Below are 26,254 nucleotides of genomic sequence, written 5' to 3'. Positions count from 1 at the left end.
TGCTCTCCCCCCAGTGAGACAGCCCGCTCCCTCCCTCCACTCTCTCTTTTCATGTCCATTTTACCAGCTTCTAACCCCCTCTACCCTCTCATCTCCCCTCCAGGGAGGAGATGCCAACATAGTCTCAAGTGTCCACCTGATCCAAGAAGCTCACTCCTCACTAGCATCCTCTCCAACCCATTGTCCAGTCCAATCCCTGTCTGAAGAGTTGGCTTTGGGAATGGTTCCTGTCCTGGGCCAACAGAAGATCTGCGGCCATGACCACTGGGGTCCTTCTAATCTCAGTCAGACCATTAAGTCTGGTCTTTTTATGAGAATTTGGGGTCTGCATCCCACTGCTGTCATGCTCCCTCAGGGGTTCTCTGTTGTGTCCCCTGTCAGGACAATCATCTGGTGTAGCTGGGCACCATCTAGCTCTTCTGGTCTCAGGCTGATGTAGTCTCTGGTTTATGTGGCCTTTTCTGTCTCTTGGGCTCGTAACTACCTTGTGTCCTTGGTGTTCTTCATTCTCCTTTGATCCAGGTGGGTTGAGACCAATTGATAGATCTTAGATGGCCACTTGCTAGCGTTTAAGACCCCAGATGCCACTCTCCAAAGTGGGATGCAGAATGTTATCTTAATAGATTTTATTATGCCAATTGACTTAGATGTCCCCGGAAACCATGGTCCCCAAACCCCCACCCCTGCTACACTGGCCTTCAAAGCATTCAATTTATTCAGGAAACTGCTTTTATTTTAGTCCAGTTGTGCTGACCTTGCATGTATTGTGTGTTGTCTGGAAAGACGACTCTTAGTCCCAAAGGGAAGCGTGCGTAGGAGATGTTTGAGTGGCTTCCTCTATTTGAGAGTGGGGGTCCAGTCAGCCTGGCCAGGAAGGCATTATCCCAGGAAGGCAAAGGGCTGGGAAGGGTGGACAAAACTCTGCCGTCCCTCTGACCTTTGAGAACACATCCCTTGTGAGGACTCAGCACAAGGCACTGGATGGGGTCTGTGAGGTAAAATGAGAAGTCAGACATCCCTCACCTGTAGAAGCTTATGATCTGGTTGGGAAGATAAGGTACAAAAACATGTGATACATGGGACCACGTGGATGAACCTTGAAGATATGATGCTGAGTGACATAAGCCAGACACTAAAGGACAATTATTACATGATCCCACGTACATGAAATATCTGAATAGGCAAACACATAGAGACAGAAATGTATTCATTGTACCAGGGGCTGAGGGGAGGAGGGAATGGGAGTTATTGCTGAAGAGTACTGACTTTCTGTCGGGGATGATGAAAGTTTTAGAAATGGATGTTGGTGTTGGTAGCACAACATGCCGAATGCAATCATTGTCACTGAAATGTGTACTTAAAATGGTTAAAATAGTAAGCTTTTTGTGTGTTTTACCACAGTAAAATATTAAATGTTAAAATATTAAAAAAAAAAACACAAAAAGCAAAATTATAATATAGCATGAGGCAGATGGAGCAATGCATTCATGATGGGGTGTGTGTCTGTGTGTGTCTGCGTGTGATTTACTCCCCTGAGGCTCTTACACATGATAATTGCCAGAAGATTCCAAGCAGGGGGAAAGCTCATTAAACAGGCTTGGTCAGGGCAAGCTTTATAAGAGACGTGGAATCTGAACTGGGCCTTTTTAAAAATGTTTAATGTTTATCTTTATTGTTTGCTCTGTTTACAAAGTAATATGTGATCCTTGCAAAAAAAAAAAAAAAAAAGTCGAATATGTGACCTCAAAAAAAGCAATCTCCTATGATCTCTTATCACAGAGATAACTAGTGTTTATACATGAACATAATGCATAAATAACATCATTTTATGAAAATAAGTGCACGTTATTTATACAGCTTTGCCATGTGCATTTTCCCTATGCAAAATAAGCTTCACATCTCTTTTTTAATGGCTGTATAATATTCTATTATATGATTATGCTGTATTTTTACTAGTCTTCCATTGATGGACATTTAGGGTATTTCCATTGGTTTGTTATTACAGTGCTACAGGAAAAATCCTCAGACAATATCACTGGGTGATGTTCTAATGTTTTCATAGAGTAAATTCTATAAGTGAAATCGTTGTAGCAATGGGGGTGGGGGTTGAAATCTTGCTAGATGTAGCCCAGTTGCCCCCACCCCAAAGTGATATTAAATTATCCTCTGACCCACAGTTGTATGGGAGCAAACTGAATTTTGAAGATGAGTCAGATTGAGTAGGCAGTGTATTAAGTGAAGAGAAAGGCAATGGCAAAGGCGAGGATCCCAGTGCTTATTCAGGGGTTAGTGAGTAACTATTTAACTGAAGCAACAGGGAAGAGCCTTGAATGCCAAGCCAAGGAATTTGGACTTTGTTCTGCAGGTAACAGAGAGAAAGCTTGCAAAGCCAAGGGTGATCAGCAACCATGCAAGGGGACTCCACTGATGACCCCACCAGAGAGGCCGACTCTCTCATGGGGGTGGTAGGGGCAGGCCTCTGGGCACCAAAGGTTTAGATCCCTCCATCATCCCGCTCCTCTCCCTCTTCCCTTACCCCCTTGCCTGTGCAAATTGCCTTCAGCCATCTTGACAACAATATTTTTTTAATGAAAAGAAACATTTGGAAATAAAAGGGCATTAAGCAGTTGTCCAGTCCCTGACAATCCTGGTTATATCATTTTTAGACCATTAACTGGCAATTCGCTTTCTAAGGAATAAATAGGTATTCTCTTTCAGATCCCATTCCTTCCACATAAAAGAAAGCTGGGTCACCAAGTAGCTGAAGTACCCTGCCTAGTGCTGATTCTAAAAGCCACTGCTGTTCTTTTAGCCTAATAGTGTGGAGCTACTGCAGTGCTTTGAGCAAAGCCTATTTTAATTGGGAGCACTAGGAAAACTGTATCATCCAACTCCATCCTAGAGAAGGGTCTTGTTTTTAATTTTTCAAGGAAAAACAGAAGCAATTCGAACCACTGCATTAATTTGCATGAATGAGGCCCCCCAGAACTCGAAGCCCAGAGTAGCAGTTGCAGATCTTACCAATTGGATTTGGTAATGAAATGCCAGATGAAGTAGCTCAAACAAAATCGAGGCAAATGAATTCCTAAATGCCAGAGACTCAAAGTCTCTGCCAGGAATGGAGTTGCTGATTGTGGCAGTGGGTCATTATATCGAATAGAAAGAGCCCTTGGGAAAATGGCTGAGTGTTCCAAAAGGAACAGACCAGAGAGGGAAGGATTCATCCAAGCAAAACATTCACGGAGGGAGAATCAGTTGGGCTTGTTGTAGAGGGAGCTGTGCAAAAGAGAACCTCTGGAACCTTTGGATCGGGGTTCCCAGCCCATGTATTCCATGTCTAGATGACTCAAACCTTAAGGTAATAAGAGACCCTGGCTCTGGACGACCTCCCAGGTGATCATAGCCATTGCACTTGGTCATCACCAATTACTTACTGTATGTTCATTCCTTGCCTGTCTTCAAAGGAATAGATGAATGGAGAAATGAGTTGAGACGAGATGACATGAAAGGAAAGAAAAGCAAAAGGAAGGGAAGGCAAAATAAGACAAGGCAAGGCATATAAATCGACTAGCACAGTCCCTGGCACATGATAAGCAGTTAAATGTTCCCTTCTCCCTTGACTCTGACTTTGGGACCTGCAGATTGGCTGCTGAGGTAGCTGCTCAGTGGAAACCATGTGTCATTGGAAAGGGGCTGCCCTGAGTGGTACCTCAAAATTATGTTTGTTCTGTGTTGGTTTTCGCTTCTCAGGATGGGTAGAGAAGAGGAGAAGAGGGATGAATCAGATAGCTCTGGCGCTCAGAATCTTCTACAGGCACCGTGAGATCCTCCAGAAACCAAAGCCATTTGTACTACTGAGATTTTCTAATCTGTGTTATTACTCCTGTTATTGTTTAACCTGAATCCAGAATGACATGTGTCTCTGATACTTCACCTCTAAGAAACCTGAGAAGCTACATTTACTGTTTGTTGTGCCAAGTTTGGGTAGTCTGTGACACCGGAGTCCCAAGATAGGATCCAAAGCAATTTTCACATTCTAGTGCTGTCTGCTATGAGCCTCGGTGGTGGTGGTGTTGTTAGCAGCCCTTGGTTCATTGAGACCCCATGCACAACAGAATGAAACACTGCCCGGACCTGCGCCATCCCTATGATTGGTTGCGGATCAGACCATTGTAATCCATAGATTTTTCCATTGGCTCATTTTCAGAAGTAGATTGCCAGGCCTTTCTTCCCAGCCCTTCTTAGTCTGGAAGCTCAACTGAAATCTGTTCAACATCACAGCAACATTCAAGCCACCACTGACAGACGGGTGGTGGCGGCACACAAGATGGCGGGAATTGAACCAGGATCTCCCGTGTGGAAGGCGAGAATTACCAATGCTTCATGAGCCTTCTTGCTCTGTGTACTTTAGAAAACTTTAAAAGGAGGAAGCAGGAGCCCGAGGGCTCTAGAAAAAGGCTCTCAGCCGAGGGTGAACGATACAAGTGAGCTCCTCTTGAAATTCTTCCTCACAAGAACCTCCCCTCTGTACTTTCAAGAAAACAAGTATTAAGTCCACAAGTTGCTCAGGACTTGGGTCAGCTGCATTAGCCCCTGATATCTTTAATCTTATTAAACTGAAATACCAGAACTTCTTGGCCGTTAGAGCGGGGTTCTCAATTTGGATCAGAATCACTTAGGAAAAAAACCTCCTGCCGTCGAGTTGATTCCAACTCATAGCGACCCTATAGGACAGAGTAGAACTGCCCCACAGAGTTTCCAAGGAGTGCCTGGAGAATTTGAATGGCTGACCTCTTGGTTAGCAGCCATAGCACTTAACCACTACTCCACCAGGGTTTCCAAATCACTTAACCACTACTCCACCAGGGTTTCCAAATCACTTAGGGAGCTTTAAAAAAAAGTCCTAGACCTACAAACCAGACTCATTATGATGGGTCCCAAGAATCTGCATGTAAAATGCCCCCCAGAAAATTCCGATCTCCCCACCACCACCACCACCAGGTTTAGGAACATGACCTTAGACCAGAGATTCCCAAACCTTTTCATGTCATGACACATGTAGAAAATGATCGATTTTGATTGCCACACCGGGGAGGAGCTCCAGGCCAGAGGTGACTAACCCCTGGGGTCAAGAGGTCCAGTCTGGTTACCCACGGGCCAAGGTGAGCAGGAGCTTGACACATCTATAATTCGTTCAAGGTGGGGAAGCTCTCCGTTTTATTTTTACTTATTTTTGTGGGGGAAAAAGAAAATAGATAGCAACATAAGCTGTCCATTTCCCTACAGAAGGAGGGGTCAATGCATTTGAATTTCATTCCATCTGTTGGGAATCTGATACCATTGTGGAGTCAGGTCCAATGTCTTCCTTGCCAGCCAGTAGTGTTAATTGCATGTAATGTGCATTTATTAATATGCATTTGTGTAGTTTTTCCCCAAACACCTTCACTTCTGAGTTGGGGGCGTGACTTCAGATTCACCCTCATCTAAGCTTAATTCTTCCAATCAAAGATGCTAATCAGCCTTCACCAGGCCTTCTGGCTAAATCTTGTCCAATTCTGTTCCTTCTCTAGCACTCTAAGAGTCTATGACTTCAGCTCCATGATGATGGAAGTGGTATTTTTTCCCTTGAAAACTAAGACCTGACTCAGTGACTCTCTCCTCCACTTCTATTTATTCAGACTCCAAGTACCGCTGTTCAGCCTCAGTTCCAAAAATATCCAGGGAAGAATAGGTGCTGTTAAGTTGCTTGTCTTCATCTTTTATTGTTAAAGGGGCCCAGAGAAAGATGTACAATTACTAAGCTATTAATTCAGAGCTTAGAAGTTTCAATAGATTTCCTCACAGAACTGCTAAATCTGGCTTTATAGGAACAGGAATTAACTTTTGAGGGGAAAAAAATGTCACTGTTAAGTTGTTTTATTCAGTTATGTCATTTAATCCTAATTATCCAATCGAATATTGTCTCCATTTTATAGATAAGAAAACCGAGGCTCAGAGAGCCTAAATAACTTACCAGAAGTTGCCAGAAGCCAGGGTTCAAACCCCAGAGTGCCTGACCCCAAAGATTGTGCTATCCCCATGCCAAGCTGGCCCCTTCAGGTTGAGCTGGAGGTACAGACAGTTGTTGTCTTTGAGATTTTTTTCCTTCTTAAATACCGATCATGTGAATGGAGGCAGATGAAGCAGGAGGAAGGATCTCCTCAGTCTTCCTCCTGGGTTTAATGATCCAATGAAATGCCACTCTCATCTTTTGGGGAAAAATTCTTCATTGTGAACATTCCAGAAAATAGTGGATTGGCCAAAACAAGCCTGGCCGGGGAAAAACCCAAAGCATAATACAGGAACCCATTTTAAAAGAAAAATATACGTATCATAGCTCCCAAAGAATACAGCCACAGACCCCAGTTTAAGAAACATCCCTTTCTCGTTTTATTAACCCCACAGCAGTCTTGGAGTTAAATAACTTCTCCAGGTTCACACAGTAGTTGCTGGAGCAAAAATTCAAACCCAAGGTCTCCCTTTTCAGCTCTCCGTTCAGACCCCACAGAGGGGCTCCTGGATCCTGTAAACAAGGAAATATATTGTGTCAGACAATACAGGCTGAAAGAGCTCAAGGAACAGACTCATCACTTTTACCTGCTTTGTTGGGGTTCTAGTTAAGATAATATTAGGAAAAACGGAGTGAGTTCTAAAGCTAAAAAGAGTTTGAAATCTAATCCACCTTTAAAAATGGAAGTGTTTCATTGCCTTCAACCTACAGACTGATTGGCTTATTGAACATCTCCATCCCAATTGCTGTTCAACAAGTTGAGGGTCCAAGTTCCCCAAAATAATACAGCACATGGAGGGGTAAGCTTGATTTAGGGACAGTTAATCTAGTGCTGATCACTGTTGCCACATTGCTACACATCAAGAATATTTGTCAGTCTCTACCAGCTTTTGATTTAATAAACTTAAGCCATCTACAGGCCAACTTGTATATCCTCAATATGGATGCAGGCTATCGATGATTCTTCATAGCCTGTGTGCAGACAGCATTGTTAAATTCAGAGTGGGCAGGAACAATCTCGAGACAGGCGGTCCCGGCTCCAAGGCTGCCAAGCTGAGGCAGGTCCTAACCAGGCTTCCTTTGTGGGAAGAGCTTGGCTCATTGGCTGTTAGGAAGCTGATGCCTGTCCTTTCACCATTGCAGCAGTAAGGCTGGGCCCTCTTCAGTGCGCCCTTGAATGACCTTGTTGGTCTTGACGAGAACTGATCCTTCAAACATAGTCATATCTGTTAGTGCCAAAAGGAACAGGTTAGGGTTATGTAACAGGATGTTGAGACATTTCTCGTCGCTCTGGAATTGGGAACCAAGCCCAAAGCTAGGGACAAAGAGGAGTTATGGGTCCACATTCTACAGGCAGCTGCTCTTAACTGAGGCCAGGTACTTCTCAGGGTCTCAGGGCCCAGCTGCCCCTCTCACTGCTGTGGTCACACACACTAACACCCCACTTCCCAGTCTGTGTATGGGGGAGTGGTGCTCTCAGCGTCATTGGGGTCCACTCGCCCCAAAGCTATATGAAGGGCTTGCTCTAAGAGAATTGATCCCAGGAACTGGGGAGTCTGCAAAAGGGCTGCCTATTTGCTGAGCTGGGACCTACCCATGGTGCTGCCATCCCAGGAGAATGTGGGGAGAGACTGAAACGTGTCCCCAGGAGTCTGTAGGGGAACACGGAGATTGGGTTCATCTGGGGATTTCTGAAGGAGGAGGCTTGTGGAAGGATCCCCTGTCAGGGCTGAGACTGAGCCATGGGAGGGTGAGCCTGGGAATAGGAGGGGGCGCCCCCTTGGGCATTATACAAAATGGTTTATGTTACAGGTTTGTTGTGAGGATTAAATGAGAGAATGCATCTAAAGTGCTTGGTACAGTCTGGTACATGGCAAGCACTTCACAAATGTTAGCCGATAGGATTGGTTTGCCGTCCTTCCATCCTTGACTTTCTTCTGACCACCTCTTTTGGGGTTCTGTTTTGCCTTAGTCTTCTCCCTGGCACCTAAAACACATCAACAGTAGTTGCCCTCAGGGCTAAAGACCCCTGACTACTAAATTATTTTGTGATGTGTGCTCAAAATTCCCATTCTCATGCTCACTCTTTAAGAAGTGGGTTTCAAGCTCTGGCCCTTAATTCTAACCAAGAAGGGCACAGCAGAACACACGCCGGCACCCCACCACCACCACCACCTTTCTCTGCCTTCTCCACCCCTCACATGCCTTGTGAGTCCACCTCCTTTAAGAAAGTCACTTTGCAGAGGAATAGCACAGATCACTCAGTGTTTGCGGTACATTCTAGTGCCAAGAGCAAATGCTTTAAAAATAGCACTTCAGGTATTTAACTGCTAACAAAGCAGGAATTGGCTGCTTCTGGCCATGATTTGCACTTAGGATTTTTTTTTTTTTTTTTTTTTTTTACGCTGATGCGTAGCAGTTGACCTTTTAGTAAAGTTTTAGGTCAGTTCTCAAGCACACTCTGAAAGCTCCTTAGTTTTCTGTGTATCCTTTCTCGGAATTCTAGTTTAAGACATCCTGCACTCAGTTTGGGGCTAAATTTTTACCTGGTTGAAGTGACCATTCATTGAAGAGGAATGATAATATCTGCAATGACTCAGAGTCATCAGGAAAAGCTCAGAACACAGGAAAAAATTTGATATGTGTTGCTACTTCATCCCTATTTTAGGGCTGAGCATTGTGAAATCAGTCCCCAGATTACCAGCGAGCTCCCTTCCTAAGTCTGTTTTTAAGTGGAATTTGTGTGTAAGTCGGAACAGTTAGGGTACGGTTCGTATCTAAAGTCAGTTTGTCTTAGTATATAGTTTATAGTTTATCTTTCTATATATAAAAAACATTAAAGAAACACTTCCAAATACACTAAAACATCTTTAACACAATAATATGGTACACATTCTCCTCTCTTATCATCATGGTTAGGTTCCAAAGATCTAGTCATTATGTGAAATCGGGGTTATGCAAAAATGGAGGATGACCACATCAGATCACAGAATGGAAGCTGACTACATCATTACATAACTGCCAAATTTCATCATTACATAACTGCCAAACCACTGAGAATCATGGCCCAGCCAAGTTGACACATAACCTTAACCATCAAAGCCAGCGTTACTCTCACCTCACACATCGGCGTTCATTACTACCAGGTAGTTGGATAGTAGATTTTTACTGTTGTCATAAATGTGAAATGTCAGATAACCTTGATAGTCAATAAGTGAGGAGAAGGTGTAATAATAATGATAATGTTTTGATGTGCTGCAAAGTAGCACCCATTTGTTGTTATGAACCATTGTATGTACCTCAAAATTTTAATATGATAGGCTTTTCAGGGGTTGATTTGTAACTATGGGTTGTATGGGTTGTATTTAAATTGGACTTTGTAACCCAGGAACTGCCTGTAGTTACATAATGTAGTGAATCCCTGTGGGGGATGGGGGCTTACTGCTGAGCCTTATCTTTTGCATTTAACATTGATCAAAAACTTCTAATTTCAGCTAACAGGGCAGGCCCCTGTTGGTTATTGTCCTTTGTGGTTCAAACTGAAAGTGTAATTAATCATGAAGAGTTTATATCTCGTGGATGTCAGCTAATAATATTGTCTCTGAGATACAAGCTCTGTTCCAGCCAGGCCAAGCTCTCCTGCGGTTTCTCCTTGCACCTCCCAGGTGTGAGACTGATTCTAACCAACACAGGGACACCTTTTCACATTGGCTGCACTAATGAAGAAGCCCTTAGCATCACCTTTGCTCAGCCTTGTCCAAGTGTAAGACGGAGTGAGGTCTGAAAGTATGGTTACCCTCAAAGTCTGAAAGGTCTGAAAGTAGGGCAAACCTTTGGAAGAAGATGTGCCCACAGGGAAGACTTGGCCAGCTAGGGTCCATCTGGCCCTGGAAACAGCCCTGGTACAGACCTGCTTCCCTCCCACAGACAGGCCTTCACCACAGGGATCCAATTTGCCATCTGCAAGGCCTGGGTGGTATCAGCAGGATCTGGAGCCAGAGACATCCTGGATGAACTTATAAACCCCCAGCCAGAAGAACTTGCCTGACACTTTCCTGGACAGCCAGCTTCTGGGCCAGAGGAACATTCAGGGCCCTCAAGGCAAGGATGTTGCTTTCAGAGAACTTCTGCATGGCAAGGGAATCCAACTGCAACTTGTGTGACGTGAGTTCCTCGTTAGAGAAAAGAGCCCCAGCCTTGTTTGGAAGATTACTTGAAGGAAAGGATAGCACATGTCTGCATATGGCTCTAAACTCATCAAGAGGAAAGCTCTAAGTAATCCCAGGATCCTAGAGGGGACAATGGCGGTCCAGTGGTAAAATTCTCACCTTCTATGTTTTAGGTACAATTCCTGGCCTGTGCACCTCAAGCATAGCCTCCATCCATTTGTCAGTGGAGGCTTACATGTTACTATGATGCTGAACACAGTTCAGTGGAGCTTCCAGACTTAAGACAGACTAGGAAGAAAGGCCTGGAGATCTACTTCTGAAAATCAGTCATTGAAAATCCTATGGATCACAACAGTCCGATCTGCAGCCCATCATGGGGATGGCAAAACATTTCGTTCTGTTGTGTGTGGGGTTGTCATGAGTTGTGGGCTGACTTGGATGCAGCTTACAACAACAAGGATGCTAGAAGCCTACCTGTTCCTCTTAGCTTTCCTGCCAAGCTGACACACAACCTTAACAATCACAAAGACCATCACTTTTCCTTGGCCCAGAACCTTGCCACAACATTCAAAAAGCAAGGCCCTTCTTTTGGGATTTCTTCAACCACTGTACTTATAGACATTGACAGGTGACAGCTTCTAGAAAATAGAAATGCCCATCCTGCCTTTCAGTGGCATAAGAAAACCCAAATGATGCTGGGAAGCCACATTTATATTTGAGCTTTTTTCTTTATACACTTGACTAGATAATAGGAGCCCTGGTGGCACCGTGGTTAAGAGCTCACCCGCTAACCAAAAGGTCAGCACTTCGAATCCACCAGGCACTCCTTGGAAACCCCATGGGGCAGTTCTGCTGTGTCCTGTAGGATCGCTATGAGTCAGAATTGACCCAACAGCAACGGGTTAGAGGATAGTAATAAAGTTACAGAATCCTACAGCATCTTGGATATTCTTGCTGCCTTTCTTTTGAGGAGCTTAAGAAGATTTGAGGAAATTGCATTACAGTATCTGTAAGACATTTCCATAGGATGTGACTGGGATGGCTCCTGTGCATCTAGCACCTTCTATGTGCCAGACGTTGTGCTGGAAACTTTGCCTGCATTATCCAATTTAAGCCTTGTAACAACCCTACAAGGGTGTTACTGTTATCTCCATTGTATAGATGAGGAGACTAAAGCTCTCCTCTGACAGATTATGTAGTGTCTGTGGGTCTGGGCTGGTATGTGTGTTTGCGTTTGCCTTCTCCAATACACAGCAACTCTAAATATCTTCTCTGACACCAACTGCAAATGCAGTTCTTCAGACCCTAACCACCGGACGTAGGTCAGATCTTACAAGTTACAGGGAACAGTCTTTCAGACTGCCAAGTCTGCCCAAGATTTGTACCAACTGGCTACCAATTCAGGGGCTCCCTTCAGGTTTGATAATTCACTAGAATGACTCACAGAACTTAGGAAAGTGCTGTACTTACAATTACAGTTTTATTATAAAGGATACAAATCAAGACCAGCATAAAGCAGAGATGCATAGGGTGAGATCTGGGAAGATCCCCAACACAGAGCTTCCTTGTCCCAGAAAGGGTGCATCATTCTCTGAGGTGTCAGTGTCTTTCACCAACCAGGAAGTTCACTCAAACTTCAGTGTCTGTAGTTTTTATTGGAGTTTTATTGATTTATTTGCACACATTGTTGAACTCAACCTCCAGCCACCTTCCCTGAGGTTGGCCAGATTGTACCATAATGAGTCTTTCAGGCATGGCCAGCTACCCAAAGCTAACCTTATTAGCATTACAAAGATTCTAATCACTAGGAAATTCCAAGGATTTAGAGGGTATCTCTCAGGAACCAAGAACAAAGACCAAATTCTTGGGGAAATATTCATATACTCACACATTGTGCCAAAATTTCAGATGAGAAGTTTTGCCTACATGGTATAGGAGTTGGGAGCACAGGCTTGGGAGTCAGGCTGACCTGAACTTGGATCCTGGAAGGCTGTGAACAAGTCACTGATGGTCCTTTGAGCTTCAGCTTCCTCACTTGGAACACGGAGATAGTACTTACACATTATAGCAGTGGTTCTCAACCTCAGCTATGCATTTAGATCACATGGGAAACTTTTGAAAATCTGGATGCCCAGACCCCACCCCAAACCAATGAGATCAGAAGCTTTGGAGGTTTAGTCTTGCTCTGTCTGCTCCTCATCTTCATAGGTTTCTGAGTTGGAGTCATTCAGCTATATTTTCTGATTGCACTGTGTTGGAATCCAGCAGGAGTTTTGAAACATACAGTCTCTAGGTCACACGAAGTCAAGCTTTATGACATTTTAAAATAGCCTGAAGCCAACTTTGGAAAGGCTCAGGGGATTTGTAACATCGAAGATGATGGTTGAGGTTTATAAACCTCATTTTAAAACAAGGAACCTAGAAATGAAAGATTTAAAATGTAAAATAATCCAGTTCTTTTATGAAGGACGATACAAGTGATATAACAGAGTTGGAATCAGGACCAGAATACCACAGAAGCTGTAGAAATACAAACCAGAAATTTTTGTTTTTTATTTTTATTGTGCTTTAGGTGAAAGTTTACAAATCAAGTCAGTCTCTCATACAAAACCTTATATACTCCTTGCTATATACTCCTAGTTGCTTTCCCCCTAATGAAACAGCACACTCCTCCTCTCCACCATGTGTTTCCATGTCCATTCAGCCAGCTTCTGTCCTTCACATCTTCCCTCCAGGCAGGAGCTGTACACATAGTCTCATGTGTCTGCTTGATCCAAGAAGCCCACTCCTCACCAGTATCATTTTCTATTTTATAGTCCAGTCCAATCCCTGTCTAAAGAGTTGGCTTTGGGAATGATTCCTGTCTTGGGCTAACAGAAGGTCTGGGGACCATGACCTCCGGGGTCCCTCCAGTCTCAGTCAGACCATTAAGTCTGGTCTTTTTACGAGAATTTGAGGTCTGCATCCCACTGCTCTCCTGCTCCTTCAGGGATTCTCTGTTTTGCTCCCTGTCGTGGCAGTCATCGGTTGTAGCCAGGCACCATCTAGTTCTTCTGGTCTCAGGCTGATGTAGTCTCTGATTTATGTGGCCCATTCTGACTCTTGGGCTCATACTTACCTTGTGTCTTTGGTGTTCTTCATTCTCCTTTGCTCCATGTGGGTTGAGACCAATTGTTGCATCTTACATGGCCATGTGCTAGCGTTTAAGACCCCAGACGCCACTGTCCAAAATGGGATGCAGAATGTTTTCTTAATAGATTTAATTTTGCCAATTGACCTAGATGTCCCGTGAAACCATGGTCCCCAAACCACCACCCCTGCTATGCTGGCCTTTGAAGCTTTGGGTTTATTGAGGAAACTTCTTTGCATTTGAAACCAGAAATATTTTGAAAAAATGTTACACGAAAGATCAACTGATAGGTGAATGGGGCCATGCAGATACTTATGTTCACAAACTCAAGAGAGAAGAAAATAGATGGAAATAATTTCCAGAGGAATAGGTGTTGGAAGAGAGGACAAGGAGGGGCTGGGGAAATGAGTGGACCATGAAAAGAGAGAAAAGTTTGCAGCGACCGGAATATTTCAGATAAGACCTGGTAATTGGACTTTTTTTCCTTTTTGGCTCATCTTCATTTGAATGAAAAAAAAAAAAATTTTTTTTTGTTTTTTTTTTCATTCAAAGATGTTCAGCTCGATGTTCATTTTTGATCTTGAGTTTTGATTAAAGCAGTCCTCTGGTAAATCCTCCCTTAACTTCCTCCAGTGCTTTGAAAGTGAATCCCTAATTATAGGCCATACGTAAGATTCACTAGATGAAATCAGCAGCTGTAGATATGACACCAGACTTGGAAAAAATCAACACTGTTGCCATAAAAAGCCCAATTGTTAATTGCTTCTTTGACGTCTGGCTGTAACAAAAACACACGTTTACTATTTAATATTAAAAGTCAATGTAGAAAGAACACTGGGCTAGAATTAGGGGAGACTGGGATTCGAGTTCCAGTGCTGTTACTGACTGTCTGTGATTTGAGGCAAAATAACCTCATTTCTCTCAGGCATTGGTGTCCTGATCTATAAAATTGTAACTTTCAGCTTAAAATTCTATTCTGGATTTTGAAAAGACAGGATACTTCTCATTCGCATTTAGCCTTTTCTCAAAGTGTCATTTTGCAATAGCCTAATAGAGTTTTCTAATTTTGTGGTGCGATCAAGATCCACAGGTTGATTTAAGTACCTGTATAATTTGCTGTGCAGCCAGGACTTTTCCTGTCTTATTCTGAACTCAAGTTTGCTGTGAGGCCCTGCAGTTCTCAACTGCTTTGGAAATGCATTCAGCCGATGCTCCAGTTTTCATATTTCAGTCTTGTTTATTCTTGAGAAGTCTGGATCTGGAATGTACATGGAGATTCCTGAATGGGTGCCATTTCAAACTCAGTGGTTGTCTGCAACAGAAACTAGTCAAGGTCAGTCAATAAAGCAAAGATTTGTATGCTGGGATGTCAGGGTGTGGTATGGCCAGCTGGCCCAGGTACCTTCATCTGCAGCCTCTTAGGCCCCCTCACTCCTGCACACGGTTTAAGAGGCATGAAGGCATCTCAGGCCACGGCTCTGGTTTTTATTTCATTTCCCTGCTGCTGGTACCTCCACCTTGCCCTGTTCGCTGGGTCTTTTGACTGTCCCCTGCTACTGTCCGAGTTGCCAGGAGATTTTGCCTCTACTTTGCTCTGTTTGCTGGCTCTGTAACTATCCCTTGTTTACCCAGTTGCTAAGCCAAGGAGGACAGCCTCCTCTCAGGTTTGTGAGTGTTTACTTTCCCATATTCTGGGCGGCCACAGTGTGGATGCCATGTCTTCTGAGCCTTAAAGTGGTTGTCTGGGTGCTGATAATTATGCTCATCATTTGCCCCTCTTGTGGGCCAGTCAAAGGGCAGGGGGAGAAAGAGACCAGCTTTCCCTGTTTCACTCCAGGTCCTATATTTTAACTCACAGGAGCTGCTTGACAGGTAGACATTTCCTTGTTTATAGCTTTCAGGTGTGTGGCTGATTGAATGTACTTTTCGGGAGTTCTGTGAAAGAACAAAGCACATTGATTCTCTTCATCGTTGGTGAGCCAGTTGATGCATCTGTTTGGTTATCTCTTGCTGAGTAATGAAACACCCCAGAATTTAGAGATCTAAAACAATAGCATAGTTCTTCCATCTCCACTGGGCTTAGCTGGGCAGATATTCTATTCCTTATGATGTGTGCTTGGACTGAAATATCTCAGGTGGCTTTTTCATTCATGTGTGTGGCTTCACAGCTGGGATGGCTGGAACATCTAAAACCTGACCAAGCATCTCTCCATGTGGCCCCTCCACATGACTAGCTTGGGTTTCCTCACAGCATAGGGGTCACAGGATACTCAGACTAGAGTTTGTATGTTGTGGCTGGCTTCCAGTTTCAGGCTTTTAGCTTCTTTTAAAAAGCCTAGCTAGCACGGTGTCTCTTCTGCCACATCCTGTTGGTCAAAGTAGGTCACAAGACCAGTCTAGATTCAAGAGGAAGGGAAATGACTCCACTTCTTGATGAGAATGAGCAGCATTCCGGCACAGTGAGAGAAGGAATTGATGGTGGCTTTTTTTTTTATCTTGGGAGATTATCTACCATAGTCTCCCTGGTTGATTTTTTGGTCTTCTCTTTTCACTCGTAAATGGAATCATGTGGTATAAGAACACAGGGCAGAAAGAAATTAGTGCCATGGCCTTAGCCACTAAATCTTTTCCCAGCAATTTCTGGGTGCTTTGGAAAGGCATTGCTGTCTATGGCCTAGACTGTAAGATTGGACAAGGAAATAAACCATCACTTAAAGGCTCCGTTGACTGCCACGGGAAATGCAATAATGTCTAATACCGATTGAGCACTTGCTATGGGTCGGCCCTGTGCTTATGCCTTTTTTGTATATCGTGTTATTAAATTATCTTCATCTCTGTGCATAAGATTCCAGTGGCAGTTTCTGAGTTGATTCAAGCAATGAAAATACAGCAGAGCAAAATTGGTACCAAAGATTCAAAAGTGCTACCCACAGCCAAGACAATCAGCCTTAACCCTCACAGAAGCACTTATTCTGTTCAGATACTTATTATGCATTCCCTTTTCCTTCCCCGCTTCCCACATCCTTTTTATCTACTCCATTAGCAAAACACTTTGTATTCTATCATGAGGTATTTGTCCACTTTGGTCCTTTTCTCTCCCCACTCCCAGATCCACCATCTCCCTACAATTGATGCAAGTGAGGAGGGACCCTGCAGGAAGGCCAAGGGAACCCAGAACCTCCAAGTGAAGCTGAGTCAGTTCTGAGGGGTATAGGAGTGCTCTGCAACCACACACAGAGCTGGTGCCCGCCTACACCCCTCAGAGCAAAGAAATCTGGTTGAGGGAAGACATAATGTAAAACTTGGTTCCGTACCGTGCCCCAAGTATGCACTAAGTAACTGTGTGCTCCGGATAGTGAAGGATTATTATATAATAATACTATTATGTAAATTGTATATTATTATATAATAATATTTATTAATAATGAAATGTATCATATAAGTAATACGATACTACTTATTATAATAATGGTGTTGGTAAAGAATTGATATACCATGGACTGCAAGAAGAACAAACAAACCAGTCTTAGAAAAAATACAGCCAGAAAACCCCTTGGAATTGAGGATGGCTACACTTTGTCTTGCTTACTTTGGATGACATCAAGAAAGACCAATCGCTAGAAAAGGACATCATGTTTGGTAAATTAGAGGGTCAGCAAAAACAAGGGAAATTCTCAGTGAGATGAATTGACACAATAGCTGCAGAAGTGGACTCAAACCTACCAATGATCATGAAGATAGCACAGGACCAGGCAAGATTTACTCGTTGTACATGGGGTCTCCATGAGTTGGAGCCGACTTGGTGGCAACTAACAACATAACATTTCTTTACACAGGAATATCAGTAAATCCAGAGCCCGAGTACACCCTGAAATAATCCTACTGAGGTAGCACATAGCTTTTTTTTTTTTGCTTTTTTAGATAGTACAGGTGGTCCCTACCTTACGATGGGGGTTCCATACTGGTGACTCTGTTATAAGTCAGTTCTGACATAGCTCAAATATCTCCATTTTTTTTTTTTTGTCTTCATTATTGTTTCCTTTTATTATCAGTATCTTTATAAATCCAATCTTTATTTGCCTTTGGGGATTGGAAACATTACATATAAACTTAATTAGTACATATTATTAGTGATGGAAACCCTGGTGGCACAGTGGTTAAGTGCTACGGCTGCTAATCAAGAGGTCTGCAGTTCAGATCCGCCAGGCGCTCCCTGGAAACTCTATGGGGCAGTTCTACTCTGTCCTATAGAGTCACTATGAGTCAGAATTGACTCAACGGCAGTGGGTTTGGTTTTATTAATAATAAGGTGTACAAAAAAAGAGAGTTGTAAGTGTAGTTCATCATAACTAGAATATATTGTAAGTTGGGGACTATACCTGTATAGATGTGTTTTTAACAGCTGTATTGGTACATAACTTACATACCATAAAATTCACCATTTAAAGTATACAATTCAGTGGTTTGTAGCATATTTACAGAGTTGTGAGCCATTACCTTAATCTAATTTTAGAATATTTTCGTCACCCCAAAAAGAAACCTTGTATCCGTTAGCAGTCACTCCCCATCCACCACCACACACACACACACACACACACACTCACGCACACACACACACACACGGAGCCTTAGTCCACCATTAATCTATGTCACTATGGATTTGCCTGTTCTGGACATCTCATGCAAATATAGAGTGTGGCCTTTGGTGACTGGGTTCTTTCACTTGCGTGTTTTAAAGGTTTATCTGTTTTGTTTTTTTTAATTTGTTGTTGTGGTTGAATATATATAACAAAACAGTGCCATTTTAACCATTTTTACATATACAATTCAGTGACATTAAGTTCACCATGATGTACATCTGCTATCTGTATCCAACTTTTTCATCATCCTAAACAGGAATAAATTTCTGTTTGTTAAAGTCGTCTACTTGTGGTATTTCTGTTATAGCAGCACTAGATAATTAAGAATTTGGTACCAAGAAGTGGGGGTGCTGCTCTAACAAATACCTACCATGTGGAAGTGGTTTTGGAATTGGGTAACAGGTAGAGGCTGGAAGAGATAGGGTTGCTATGAGTAGAAATCGAGAAAATTAATTTGTTAAAGTCACCCACTTGTGGTATTTCTGTTATAGGAGCACTAAATACCTAAGACACTCAGTACCCCTTAAGTAATAACTCCTCTTCCGCCTATCTCGCTATTCCTGGTAACCGCTAATAAACTTTGGTCTCTATGCATTTTTCTATTGTAGATATTTCATGTACGTGAGACCATACAATATTTGTCCTTTTGTGTCTGACTTCTTTCACTTAGCATAATGTTCTCAAAATTCATCCATATGGTAGCGCGTATCAGAACCTTTATTTCCTTTTATGGCTGAATAATATTCCATTGTATGTATATACCACATTTTGTTGATCCATTCATCTGTTTATGGACATCTGGGTTGTTTCCATCTTTGTTGTTGTTGTTAGGTGCCATCGAGTCGGTTCTGACTCATAGCGACCCCATGTATAACATAACGAAACATTGCCCAGTCCTGCACCGTCCTCACAATCATTGTTACGCTTAAGCCCATTGTTGCAGCCACTGTATCAAGCCCTCTCATTGAAGGTCTTCCTCTTTTTCACTGACCCTCTCTACTTTTTTTTTTTTTTTCATCTTTGGCTGTTGTGAATAATGCTGCAAAGAATATTGGTGTACATGTATCTGTTTGAATCCCTGCTGTCGATTCTTTTGGGTGTATACCTAGGAGTGGAATTGCTGGGTTATGTGGTAATTCTATGTTTAGCTTTTTGAGGAACTGCCAAACTGTTTTCTACATTGGCTGCACCATTTTACATTCCCGCCAGCAGTGAATGAGAGTTTTAATTTCTCCACATCTTTGTCAGTGCTTGTTATTTTCTGTTTTTCTTATAATAGCCATCCTAGTGGGTGTGAAGTGGTATTTCCTTGATGACTGATGACTTCGAGCACCTTTTCATGTGCCTATTGGTTGTTTGTATACCTTCCTTGGAGAAATGTCTATTGTTTTGCCCATTTTTTGATTGGGTAGTTTGTCTTTTCATTGTTGAGTTGTAGGAATTCTTTATAGACTTTATCGGATATATGTTTTCCAAATATTTTCTCCCGTTCTGTAGGTTGTCTCTTTTTCTTAATAAAGTTCTTCGAGGTGCAGATTTTCTTAATTTTGATGAAGTCCATACACGTTCAGTTTTCAACATCATTACAGGCTTTTTCTACTTTATTATTTGACATATTCCTTTTAAGGTATCTCTGAAAAAATAACCCTGTAATAAAAGCTAACAAAAAGGTCAGCAGTTTGAATCCACCAGGCGCTCCTTGGAAGCCCAGTGGGGCAGTTCTCCTCTGTCCTGTAGGGTCACTATGAGTCAGAATTGACTCAACGGCAATGGGTTTGAATAAAATAATTAGTGGCTGATTTCCACATGGCAATCATTGAGCAAGTATCAACTGGTTAAACATGTTTTAATCTTTTTTTACCTTTTTATTTATTTTTTTATTGAGATATAACACAAATCTTATGTATAGCTTGATGAATTTTTACAGATTATTTTCAGATCAACATATAAAATGTGCCCATCATCCTAGAAGTTTCCCTCATGTCTCTTCAAAGTCGACTCCTCTCAAGAGGTTACTGCTAGTTTACATTTTATCACCAGAGATAAGTTTTGCTTGTTCTTGAGCATCAGTTGGAATCACACAATGTCCATACTATTATATCTGGCTACTTTTGCTCAACATAATGTTTGTGAGAGTCCTACATGTTCTTGCATGCATCAGCAGCTTGTTCTTTTTCATTGCTGTGTAGTATTCCATTGTGTGGATATACAATTTGTTTAATCTGTTTTCCTGCTGATGAACATTTGCACTGATTCTAGTTTTTGCTTATTAAGATTGAACCTGCTGTATATATTCTAGTACAGTCTTGTGGTAGACATATGTACTTATTTCAACCAGAAATGGAATTACTGGGACCTAGGTAGGCATATGCTTGGTTTTGTAGATACTGCTGAACAATTTGCCTAGAGTTGTTGAACCAATTTACATTCCCATGTATTAGTTGGACTTTTTTTTTTTAATTGTGTAAAGATTATTGACTCCAAGATCAAGGGGAGAAAATAGACTGCAACATCACAAATCTAGCTTGAAATCACTTTTTTTTTTTTTTTACATTTAAGTAGCTGAACTACCTTTTTACCACTTATTTACATTGTAATCTCTTATTTTAATTGAGAGATAATACACCTACCATAACATTTGCTCTCTTAAAGTGTACAATTCAGTGATTTTTAGCATAGTCACAAGATCATGCAACCACCATCACTATCTAATTCTGGAACATTTTTATCATCCCAACAAGTAAGCTTGTACCCATTGGCAGTCACTCCAAAGTCACAACAAGCTTGCCCCAGTCCCTGGCAGCCTCTAATCTACTTTCTGTCTCTATGGATTTACCTGTTCTGGACATTTCATATAAATGATGGCTGCACTTTTAAGTTACCATTTCTTTGATATTTTTTCCCTAGGATCCTAAACACTTCAAGTCAGAGAAGACAGGACGGGGACAATTAAGGGAAGGCTGGAGGGACAGTCATCAGCCCATCATGTGCTCCTACAAGCTGGTGACTGTAAAGTTTGAGGTCTGGGGGCTTCAGACCAGAGTGGAACAATTTGTACACAAGGTAAGTGAACAAACGTCGGCCCCTGGGCTGTGCACTCACAGTAGAGTTAAAACAACATACAGTCAGTTTTCATTGCTCGTGGTAGTTACGTTCTAGAAATTCCTGGCGAACACTGATTTCGTGAACACCAAACCAGCCTTGTTCATCCTCAGCTGAGACATTTTTGTTGCTCTGCACACGGGCATGTCCATGACCTACAAAAGGGCCCATGAGTATTTTTAGAGAATAGGCGAGTTTGCAAATACCGAATCCGCAAATAATGAGGATTGGCTGTAACCGTCTTTCTTGTCGAGCCGAAGTGCAGGATGCACAACAAATGTGAAGGTATCTGCATCTAGAAAACACATTTTTTATGAAAATGTATTTTATGAACAGGTTTAATTTCCTTCCGCTAATAGATGTTTTACACTTCATCTCTCAATCTGTGGTCTCCATATCTTTTGGGTGAGTATATTTGAGAAGTTGGTTTTTGAAACATACATCTCACACTGGCATCAGGCTAATCTAGTTCAAGGCAGAGGTACTTGGGCAGAGGCCAGAGGGCTTCTCTGTGTGCACAGCCCCCGAGGATAATTCTCATTCAAAAGATCCTGAAATGTAAGCACCTAAGGTGAAAGGCACCCTGAGAGACAGAGCAGGAAATCTCCGGAGTCCCATTAGATTATGCACTTTAGCATTTCTGCTCATTTAATAATCCTGTTATTAAAGAATTATCATCAACAACCTCAGAACACAGATTTCAATTGTAATATCCTATCCACTTTGGCTAAACATTTTAACTTTGTAGCAGGAACCTACTTGGTGGTGATTTAAGTTTTAGGGAGTTCTAATATAAAGTTTAACTTATCCTCATGGGAAAAAAAAAACTGGAAATGTTGACACAATTGCCTTTTGTAGCTCCTCCCATTTTCATAAAAATAAATACTGCCCAAGCTGTCTCTACATTCCAGATAGGCTGAATATCTGTTTATTTTTCCACTGAAAAGCTGATAAAGAGTAGCTTTCTGAAATTCTTTTGGAGGCACTGGAATTTAACCTTAACACATTGAGCTCTTTGTAACTTAGATTTATCTACTGGATTTGGAGGCCAAATGACAATTGATCAAAAGTATAGATCTTAAGTTTGCATCCAAAGGATAGATTGCCAGTCTTGGGAACTCTTGGAACTTGGACTCATAGTAATAACAGGCTCTAGAGGGAATTTGAGAGCGTTGGTTTTTTGTTTCATTTTGTTTTTTTAACAGAGAAGTGTGCTGATCCTCTGCTGAGCTCCAGAGCCCACTCCACCCAGGCATGGAGTGAGAAACACAGGAATCAAGTCCTGGGACCTCCTGTTTCCCTGCTGTGTCCCAGTCATGAGGCAGGGAAACAGTAAGGGCTCCCAGAGTAAATACTTCCCAGCCTGAAAATGGGAGGAGCTACAAAGTATTTTCATTGACTTCTCACATCTCTTTTTTTTTTTGCACATTTTTGACCCCAAATGACCTCCTTTTAATAGGACCACTCTCATGGTGTGTGTTATTATTTTCCTTTACAAAGCACATTTAGACTGCCCCAGAGTTCTTTTCTCACAGAGATGACTTTGACCAGTTTTGAAATTTCATTATCATCTTTAAAATACCTGTAAGAATCATGCTCATATAAGAGGCATTCCCAGTGCCCATTTCCAAATATAATGAAGTGTTTTCAACGCCCTCAAAAACACACCTGCTATGGCGCCTGAGTCACTAATGAGTATCTGAGGCTAGTATTTGCATGGATGGGAAGTGCTGGGGATGCCTTTCTCTAAACACCTTTGTTTTTTAAGAATCTATTCACAGTTAAGGAGAAAAAATATTCAAAAGCAAGCTATTAGCACATTATTGAATTCTTGTTTCCAGCAGACAGCTGTGTTGTGCTTAATGTAGTAGGGTGTATTTACTGATGCCTCTATGTTCTTTTGATTTCCATGAATTTGACATACTCAGCACTCAAGTGTGTATGGCTGCATGTGGCTTCTCATTTTCATTACATATGTTTCCTCCTTCCAAATCATAAAAGCCTTAGTAGATACCCTAAGGCCTGGAGTAATAAACACTTCATTATAAATGCTTCCCTTGTTTCTTCAAATTCGCCAAATTAAAATCCCTTCATTTATTGAAACATGCTTGAACCTTTCATGAGAGGTTTTCGGCAATTGCTAGATTTGTTTGGCAGGAAAAAAAGAAATGTTGGAGGGAGAGTGTAGGTATCTAGGGAACATAAAAGAAGGCATACGTACATAGGACAAAAGAGAATGCTGTGAAATACCCCTTAACTGTGCTGTGATTTAAAAACACATGAATAGTATTACACATACACACACACAAACTGTGTGTATTGTCTTTCTTAGTCTTCTGTCGCCATTATGTGCTACCATGAGAAACCATTTCATTCCTTTTCCTCTGTAGTCAGGCTTATTAATCTCATTATGGTCTATTCTAGTTCAGGGCTCTTATTTCATCTCTTTTAATAATTGTTGACTAAGCTATTATTACACAAAGTAATATTTGCAATTCATGTATTACACTAGTATTCATAATAGTACATGAAAGTCAAGCCTAGAAGGATATTTACCAAGATTTTATCTTGTATTCACACTTCCATTCTGTTTAAAAAAAAATTAACGAATTTTCAGGATATTTTATCAGAGAAGAGAAAGTGTGTTAAGTGCCCTTTGCTTAGAAGTAACTTGCTGCTCCGAAAAATGTGTTCCTGCTTTCCAGTACGTGTGACCTCCTGGCATCCATGAGACACACCCTTCATCAAATAAAAAGTAGACGCTGTTTTGGTTAAAGATAAATTGGGTAAAAAAGTCTCAAGGTGATTAGCCTAGAGATTAATTCCACCGCTGTCTGACTGCCAAATGGTTGGCATTAGATCGCACCCACCCTTAGCCTGCCTGGCTGTCAGATAAAACTAAGAGATTAATTTATAGCAAGTACCTGCATGTCATGGGAAAGGGCTGAACATGAGCAAGCTCAATATCTGTGTATATCAGCCTATAATTGTCATCACATGTGGAGAAGAGATTGAGAAACTTAGAATCGCCAGGGTTCCCAGAATTGAAGCAACCTATTTTTTTTTTATTTTCTAGATGGTTTTAGTCTAACGTGGTATTGTTTCACTCTCCTTCTTTTACTTTTTAGGTGGTCCGAGACATTCTGCTGATTGGGCATAGACAGGCTTTTGCGTGGGTTGATGAGTGGTATGGTAAGTCAATTCCCCCAAAATAACTTGTTGAACAACTTCATAACATGTTGATTTGGGCTTTCAGTCCATCTGGCTTCAACTGCTATCTAGAAGGGCAACAATACAGAGCTTCCTGTCTGCAGAACATAATGAAGAAGTGCGGAATTACAGAAGCTTGGTCTAAAATAACCACAGAGATAGTGACCAAGTAGGACCTCAGTGTCTTTTGTGCTTGCATGCTTGATACTTCATAATTCTCTATTTGATGGATTTCAAACCCGTCCTAATTTGTCCCAACCTTCAATTCAAGATCAAAGCTGTCCAAAGCATCATATCAAATGAAAGCAGTGCTTTGGTCGATTCAGAGAACGGTTGAAACAATCCATCACCAAAAACAGATTCTGCAAGAATTCAAGGGCAGAGGCATAGGTGCCCTGTTAATCCCAACTGGGAGTGTCGTTTTGGCTTTTTCTCCTGATTTGGGAAGAGTTAAACAAGTTCTACACATTTGCAGTAAACAAAACCAAGCTATGCTTCATACTGTGATGAATGGACCCCCTTTCCCAGATCCTCAGCGGTATTGTTTTTCCTCCCCTTGAATCCTCTGCATTCACAGAATCAGTCCTCAGAGGGCTGGTGTCCTCAACTATAAATAGAAATGAACACACCCAGTTGGGGACTTAGGTTAGATCCAATTTGCAGATCAATTGTCTAATGAAATGCCCTCCTCCTTGGCCTTTTCCTAAGTCACAATGAATTTGTTCTAGTGTAATCTAGATTACATTTTGGTGTTCTTCTGTCATTGTACCATGGATTCTTGCCTTCTTCTTAGCAGAAGGCATCAAATTTAAAGTAAAAGGATATGTTGCGCTGAATGGGCAAAGACAGTGAGTGTCATTAAGATGGTTTCTGAGACGCATTTTAAAAGACATAGTACTTAAAAAAAAAAAGGTCAGTGAACAAAAAAAGGTATGGTTCTGTAAGCTACGGGCTTTGGGGTTTCTATTTTGTTTTTTGCAGTTTTCCGTGATCTGCACCTTTTGAGAGTAAATGCATCTTTTTGAGTTTGTCCAAATGCAGACCTTCAGAAGAATGTCATCACACACCCAGTCTGCTGCTCTCCTGCAGCAAGTGTACTGTCAGGCCACATTGTCATAAAGTTCTCTCACCAAACTCACCAAACCTACTGCCATCGAGTCAATTCTGGCTCATAGCGACCCTGTAACGACAGAGTAGAAGTGCCCAATAGGGTTTCCAAGGCTGTAAATCCTTAGAGAAACAGACTGCCACATCTTTCTCCCATGCAGCAACTGGTGGGTTCAAACCACCAACCATTCAGTTACCAGCCGAGTGCTTTAACCACTATGCCACCCAGGCCCCTTAAGTCCTCCCAAGACCAGGCCATTTGCAGCTGTCTCCCACGTGGCAGGTAGATGGGATTGTCCTTTGATTATTTCCCCAGGGGAAGTGATTAGTTCCCCCAGTTCTAAAACAGATCTTTCTGGTTCTTCTTCTGGGCTGCATTAATCAGATTCTCAAAGGAAACACAGACCCCCCAAAAAAGGGTAGGGACTGTCGGTCTCTCCTCTGAGCTTGTAGATTCCTTGCCACCAATACCAGGGGAATATCAACAGGATAGTCAAGAATAATAGGCTCAAACTTATTAGAAGTTTGGCAAGAGGATGGGGCCTTGAACCAAAAATGTGCCACTTTGAAGACCAAGAGACAGGCCACTTTAATAGATTGTAGTGCCAGAATGTCGTAGAGGACTTTTCAGAAAAAGCAACATCTAAAAGGGTAGCCAGGGCCTGATCAAAAGGGACCAAACACTGCAAGTCTGTTAATCAGAAAAGAGGGTTTCATTAGAGGCAGGACATAGGAAAAAAAAAAAAGATGTAGGGGGTGGGAGGGCGTCCAGTAAGTGAAAGTGGGTGCAGGGGATGGAGGCTGGCTTTTCTAGCTCAGCTGAGCCTGGGTCAAGGAAGAGACTTAA

The 26,254-nt window shown here is 42.0% G+C and overlaps 1 protein-coding gene across 1 annotated transcript in view; it reads left to right on the top strand.

Annotated features, from left to right (window-relative positions):
- PITPNC1 (phosphatidylinositol transfer protein cytoplasmic 1) overlaps positions 1-26,254 on the top strand; it is a 315,611-nt gene that overhangs the window by 275,215 nt on the left and 14,142 nt on the right. The window contains exons 7-8 of the mRNA XM_049861288.1: positions 20,896-21,051; positions 24,219-24,282. Of these exons, the coding sequence (XP_049717245.1) occupies positions 20,896-21,051; positions 24,219-24,282 (220 nt within the window). The remainder of the gene's footprint in view (positions 1-20,895; positions 21,052-24,218; positions 24,283-26,254) is intronic.

The sequence above is a fragment of the Elephas maximus genome, chromosome 19 (genome assembly GCF_024166365.1).
Source record: "Elephas maximus indicus isolate mEleMax1 chromosome 19, mEleMax1 primary haplotype, whole genome shotgun sequence".
Lineage (NCBI taxonomy): Eukaryota > Metazoa > Chordata > Mammalia > Proboscidea > Elephantidae > Elephas > Elephas maximus.
The sequence above is the reverse complement of the archived record's forward strand: the minus strand, read 5'-3'. Positions and strand labels throughout refer to the sequence as shown.